Raw genomic sequence first — 6,758 nt, 5'->3', positions numbered from 1 at the left:
CCCCCACCATCCCCCTCCCCCCCATGCCGTTCTTGGCTTGGCCTCTGAACCTCACCTCCTGGGCTGGGATGGCCTGGGGCATGGCTGTGGCATCCTTGTGTGGATTTGCATGCCTGGTGTGAGCATGGGAGACGGCCCAGCTAGCCCCTGCCAGCGCTGACTCCATGCTGGGCCCTGTGCCAGGGCTTCACACGCATTATGAGCTCACTCAGTCCTCACGAGAACTGCAGGAGGTAGCCATCATTTCCATCCCCGTTTTTCAGATGAGAAAACTGAGGCCTAGAAGTACAATGTCTTTCTCAAGGTCACACAGTCAGGAAGTGGCCGAGCAGGGACTTGAACCCGGACAGCCAGACTCCAAACTTGTGCTCCTGACCCTGGCAATGCACCCACAGTATCACAGCTCTCCATACCACAGCTCTCCGGAGGGTCTGATCCTGGGGCCAAAGCCCCCAAGGCCTGAGACATTCCAAAGACAAGTGTTCTGTGCCACAAAGCTTTGAGTTCCCCAGGGCCCCCCCCAAGCCTGTCTGTCAAGGAATGGGCGTTGGTAGCCCTGGGCCCCCTCGAAGCTCTCCCACTTAGTCCACACCAGAACACCCAAGCAGCCCCTGGGCCCTGAACAGAGCAGGGAACAGTCCTGCATCCTCTCCTGGGCTTGCTGGGTAGGGGCTCTCCCCATGGGCAGGGGCTGGCCTGGAGGGGAGGCTGCAAAACACAAAGTGGCACCCCCTGCCTCCTGCCCCCACCCTTCCTGCCCTCCTCCTTGGGCCCTGTTGCCATTTGCCCACCCTCCCCCCAGGAAGTGCCCCTCTGAGTTTATCTTGACCCACAGCAGTGGGGAGAGTTGGGGAGCCACAGGAGGTCTCCCAGTTCCTTCTGGCCAAGGCTACTTTCAAGACACTTTGGGGCTTCACACTGCCTGTGCTATTTTAAATGTGGCAATGGGCCCATTTGGCTGCCGGCTAGGGGTCCTGGCAGGAGCCTCCTGATAAGGACAGCTTGTGAAATTCCTGGGTCATTACCATGTGTCACCAGAGGGGGCACCATTGGCTCACTGGGAGGAGGGCGGATGGGACTAGCCATCCACTGGGCACCATGTTCCAGGAGACCCTTGGCCCACCACCCAGTTTTCTCTGCATGCTGACCTGCCCTCCAGGTGTGCAGATATGTGCATCCACCCATGTCCCTCTGCCTCCCCCCACACCTGGCCTGGGCAACCCTAACGGCTCTGGGCTTGTCTAGCCTGCCAGAGCTTTGTACTTGGTCCCCAGCGGGGCCTTCAAAGCTCCCAGAGTCCACCACAGCCTCACCTCCCCCTCCCATGGACTTAGCCAGCTGGGTCATGGCTTCTTGGACACACCTACTGACCTACATGGGTCTTGAGTTCTCTCTCTCTCTCTCTCTCTCATGGATGCGCACACACACACACACACACACACACATGCACATCCCTGGAGAGGGCCTCCTGCAGCCCCAGCCACTGTTCCCGGGTGGTTGGAGCAGCCGGCCAGGCCTGGAGCAGGGTGAGGCCGAGTTTCCACATGCGTTGCTTCTTGGCCGGGGGACCTGTCGCGTGTCAGCGTCTGTGTTTTGCTGTTTTCTATTTCACGGTGATTTCCTCCATTTGCTTGCTGTGCTGTGGACATGCATTCTTGGTCGGTGCCTGTCTCTCACCCTCTTGCTTTTTCTCTCCCTCCCCCTCTTCCCTGCATCCTGTGTCACCTGTGGCTGTCCCAGGGAGTGAAGGGCCAACCGGGCGAGAAGGTGAGTCCACACTTTCCCCGTCCGCCCCACCCACCCTTCTGGTTTCAGCAAGACTCTTGGTGGTGGGGAAGGAGTCCCCCGCAGCACCCCCATCCCAGCCTCCCCTGCCACGCCCGTGCGGGCAGAGCGTGCGACAGGCCTGTCCCAACTGCCAGCTTCCCGACAGCTTCCACACCCTCAAGCCTGAGCCTTGGGATTCCTGGGCCGCCCCCAGCCCTCCTGGAGGAGTGGGTCTCCCCAGCCCTGCCTTCGTGACTTCATGGGGCCTCATAGCTCTGGATCCCTGCCAGGCTGTCACCCTTCCCCTAGGCAAGGAGGCCAGCTCATTGCTGTTGAGTGGCTGGAAATGCCCAGGGGGCCCCAGAACCTAGAGAGGAGCCCCTGGGAAATCAGAGCCCAGCAGCTCGGCCCTGGTGAGCTCTTGAGAGACTTCAGAACACAAGCTATCGAAGCAGCTCACGTGACAGGAGGACACTGAAGCCCAGAGAAGGGCGGGGACTGCCCAAGGTCCCACAGCAGTAGTGAGGAGCAGGATCTAGAAGCCAAACCTCCAGGCGCCTAGCTCAGCACTCCCAGGATGGCACAGGAAGTATTTCCCCAGCAGAGTCTCCCAAAATAACAACAATGGCAATAATAATAACAGCAGCATCGGCGTATGCAGCATGAGTCCTGTCAGGCCCTGTTTTAAGTATGTTTGTCACTGACGTAACCCTTCCAGGGAAGTTTCATATTCCTGTGTTCCTGGGGACAGGGAGGCAAAGTCACACACCCAAATCACCCAGCTGGAAGGTGTCAGAGCTGGAGAGGAACCCAGCATGCCCGCCCCCAGGCCGTGCAGTCCTCCAAAGGCAGGAGACTGTGGGTCGCACCCCGGCCAGGGGTGGAACCCCCAGGAGAAAGGCCCAGGCCCGGATGTGCTGAGTACTCTGCAGCATCAGGCTGTGACGTTTTCACCTGCACCCAGTGGGACGGTGCTGTCACTCCTGCTGCAAACCAGCTCACCCCAGGTCACCCAGCTGGGGTCAGGAGCAGAGGGGGCCTTCAAACCCAAGCACCCTGGCTTTTACCACTGTGCACCACTACGTCCTAAAAAATTCACAGTGTCATTGTCATGGCAAAAACACCGGCGAATCTGAAGTCACCCTCACTGTTCGGGAGGCGTGACATTGGACAAAAAGCATTTCTGCCCCTCCCCTGAAGAGCTGCCCGTGCCCTCAGCATCGCCCCTCAGGCTCAGCCACCCGTGTCAGCGCTTGGCGCTCCTAACCCAGCACCCTCCGTCCCGCAGGGCTAAAGGTTGTGTCCCAGCCTTCACGCCCCAGGGTGGCCTCCAACCAGACCTAGAAACTCCAGGCCACCTCCACCTGTCGGTCCCAGGCTGTGGGCCCAAGCTGTGTGTCTGTGTCCCCAACCCCCGTCCCACAAACCCACGCTCAGGGGCGGTCTCCGTCCACCAGTTGCAAGGTCTGCAGCCAGACAGGTGTTTGGGGACGGACAGGGAGGAAGACCTGGGGGCTCTGGAACCTGGTGAAGCCTGGGGGCCTGGACAGCCTTGGCTGAGCCTGCCCCTGCCCTGTCACTGTCTGTCCCCTCCCTCTGTCCCCCACACCTCACGTTCTTGCCCACGTGGCTTTTCTGCTGCTTCTTGCTGCTCTTCTCAACTCATCCGGGACATTCCGCTCACCCGCTTTGTGCTCCCCAATTCCCTGTTCTCTACACTCTGGCCTCCCTCACCCACTCCCTTGTCCTCTACACCCTGGCCTCCTTCTGGCCCGTGGGGGTCCCCCCCCCGCCCCACCTGCCAGCACCCCGTTTAGCCTCCTCTGCCCTCTCCTCTGCCCCCGCCCCACGCTCCCTCTCCCTTCCTCCTTCCCCACAGGGTGCCCCTGGAGACTCCGGGATGTCCATCATCGGTCCCCGCGGCCCCCCTGTAAGTTGCCGCTCTTTGGGGGGCATGGAGGGTGGGGAGGGTTAGCGGAAAGGGCTTGGAGGGGGGCCAGGGGAAGGCGAGGCTTGGCCGTGTCCCTGGGCGCGTCAACCACATGTGATGCGGTCAGTCCTGCCGGCCACAGAACTGCTGTTGATGTTAAAGAAAGTGACCTCACTAAATGTACCTCAACGACAGCCTCGGAGAGGGCTGGGAGGCTGGGCCTTTAGCCACAAGCCCCCGGCAGCTGTGAGGCGGCCCCTCTGTTTACAAGCAGAAGGGAAAGTGCGGCTCCCTGGGTGCAGCCCCAGCCTCCGGGGAACGAGACTGCTGTGTTTCCAAAAGCCAAGTTCAAGGTCGTGGACCAGCTGGCGCTCCTGGTCCTGGTGGGCCCTCGCCCACCACTCGCCCTCCAAGGCGCCTTTCCACAGCAGCGCCGGCTCCTGCGTGTCCCTTAGCCGTGACTCTGCAGAGCTTGGGAAAACCAGCGTGGCTTCCCTGGGACGTGCTTCCTTGGGGACTGTGACAGGCACGTGGGCGACGGAGCCGGCAGATAGCGTTCCAAGAGCACCCACCCACGGGGCTGCGAGAAAAACACCAACTTCTCACGGATGTCGTGGGGTCACGGGTCCCCAGATGTGTTTAGAACAGTCCTCTCAAAAGGGGGACAGTGAGGCCCAGGGAAGGGAAGGGGCTTGGTTCCCAGGCTTTCAGGCAGACTCGGGTCACACACGCTGTCTTCCTGACCTCCCGCGCACAGAGAGGGGGTCAGGAACAACCAAAAGAGGGTGAAGCCCAGCCCGCCCATGGTCCTGCCTTCAACAAAGAGCAGAGCAGGAGCCTCCCACCTCGGGTGGGGGAGAAGGGTCAGGAAACAAGTCGCCAGGTTGCCTCCAAGGTAGGAGGCTGCTAGGAGCTTGAAGACCCAGGATGAGACATGCTAAGTCTGGGGGCTGACTGCTGAGGGGAAGAGCAAGAGCAGAAGGATGAGCAGGGTCCTGGGCCGGAGCAGTATTTGAATAGACCTGAATGAGGAGACTTGTCCTTATCAACAAGCTTTCTTCTGGACTCCGCCTGCACAATAATGGTGAGGACTGACACTAGTCTGTGGCAGTTAGTATCCTGAGACTTCCACACCTATTAACTCACTTAATCCTCCCAGGAGAACCTCAAGAGGTAAGAACTGTTTTGACCTCCACTTTACACATGAGAAAACCAGGGCACAGAGAGGTTGAGTGGCTTACATAAAGTCACACGGCTAGACAGTGGCCACACTGGGAGTGATCAGCCAGCCATGGCAGTGTGACTCCTAAGTGAGTGCATTAAACCTGCTATTGTAATGGCCTGGTCAGACGGCCGTGTCACCGTCACTCCTGGCTCACGTGGCTGCTGCTCTGATGTGCCTCCTTATGTCCTGGGAGAGCCACAGTGCAGATGCCCGGAGCCCAGCTGTGTGATAGGAGGGTCACAGAGGAAGACAGTCCCCTGGTTCTGGCATGGAGATGGAGCCTGGGGTGGGCCTGACGGTGGGACGGGGAATAACACAGAACAGGCCCCACACTGGTTCTCCTTCAGGCCTCTGGCACAGCAGCCCCACCAGCCCAGTTTCCAGAAGGAAGCAGCTCACACTCACCCAGGCGTGCCCGGCTGCGAGGGCTGGAGCCAGGTCTGGCCAGGCCGGCCTCACTCTAAGCTGCACTTCCCCCAAGTGCCCCTTCTGTCTTGAGGCGCTAATGTACATACAGGACCTTCACCTTCAGGAGAAACCGTTGTTTCTATGGGCACCCAAGTTGGCGCTGGGAAAGGTTTTCTGGCCCCAGGAGTCCTGGCCAAGCCCAGGGTCCTTCAACTCTGGCCCATGGGGGTGACTGTCACCAGGATGGCTTGGCCACCCTCGTCCAGGGGCCGCCCTCCTAGCTCCTACTCTGCCCTGGGCTGGGGAGAGTGGGGAAGGGGAGGCAAAGGGTCTGCTTGTCATTAGGACAGAGGTCAAGGGGCAAGTCCAAGGTGGCAGCTGGGAGTGATGGGAACATGTGGCTCTCCGCTCAGCCAGGAAGGGCCCAGAATGAATGCTGCTGAACAGAAGCAGCCTCACCGCCCTCGGGGCCACCTGCCTGCTCTCCTGGAACTTGATAAACGGTCTAAGCAAAGGGGGGCCAGCCGAGCCCTTCATGGACGGGTCATTCTCATTCCAGTCAGGCAAGTGGCCGGGGCAGCGCCTGGGCATGTGGGCTCCTGAGAGCCCGTGACAATGGGGCCGGACCCTGAGCTGCCAGGCAGGTCATCCGCCAGGTTAGGGGACACCCCCGTCTTACAGGGCTCCCGCGCCCCGCAGAGGGGAAACCTGAACTTCTCTTGTCCACAGGGAGCTGCCCCGCGTCCCCGAGCTGAGCTGCTCTGTTAGGATCTAGGTGCCAGGGGACGTGCCCCTCCAGGCCCTCGGTCAGGGAACAGGGGGCACATGGAGGGAGCACTGGGCCTGGCCTGGGGGGGACAAGGAAGGCTTCTGGAAGGACAGGGAACTCACCTGACTCCAGGACTTCACAGGCTGCCGAGGTGGGGAGGCCGGGGAGGGTGCCGAGCCTCGACCTGGAGAAGCACCCGGAGCCTGAGGAGAGAGAAGGCCTTCGGGGGACACCCCAGGGGCGAGGCCAGCAGGGCCTCCTCACAAGGAGCCCGACACAACGTTCGGGAGCTAGAGCTTTGTCCCAAGGGTGGTGGGGAGCCCTCGGCTTGGGGGACGCCGACTAGAGACACGATCCGATGTGCAGTTCCAGGCCCTCCCTGCTCCTCCCTGATCCGGAGGAAGCTGTTCAGAGGCTGCGTCTGGGGACCGGAAGGCGCCACAGTCACCAACGCCTGGCCTGGAGCCGAGCCAGTGGCCCTGGGAGGGGTGGACCAAAGGGACATTTCAGAGGTGGACTTGATGAGTGTTGTGATGATCAAGGAGACTTCAGGAGAAGCAGGCACCCAGGGCTCACGCTGCTGACCTGAGAGGCGGCATCCGGCCATGTGCTTCCTTCCCAGGAGCAGGGCTTGTGGGGCGGGGGCGGGGGGGGGGGGG

The 6,758-nt window shown here is 61.0% G+C and overlaps 1 protein-coding gene across 15 annotated transcripts in view; it reads left to right on the top strand.

The window, feature by feature from the left end:
• Col13a1 (collagen type XIII alpha 1 chain) overlaps positions 1–6,758 on the top strand; it is a 144,577-nt gene that overhangs the window by 69,310 nt on the left and 68,509 nt on the right. For 11 of the 15 annotated variants that reach the window (XM_048809701.1, XM_048809642.1, XM_048809653.1 and 8 more), the window contains 2 exons: positions 1,741–1,767; positions 3,647–3,697. The exons of 2 other annotated variants lie outside the window; for them this stretch is intronic. In XM_048809701.1, coding sequence (XP_048665658.1) covers positions 1,741–1,767; positions 3,647–3,697 — 78 coding nt within the window. The remainder of the gene's footprint in view (positions 1–1,740; positions 1,768–3,646; positions 3,698–6,758) is intronic. 2 more of the 15 variants (XM_048809659.1, XM_048809620.1) reach the window with 1 other exon arrangement.

This window comes from Marmota marmota, unplaced genomic scaffold, assembly GCF_001458135.2.
Source record: "Marmota marmota marmota unplaced genomic scaffold, marMar, whole genome shotgun sequence".
NCBI classification, from domain to species: domain Eukaryota; kingdom Metazoa; phylum Chordata; class Mammalia; order Rodentia; family Sciuridae; genus Marmota; species Marmota marmota.
The sequence above is the reverse complement of the archived record's forward strand: the minus strand, read 5'-3'. Positions and strand labels throughout refer to the sequence as shown.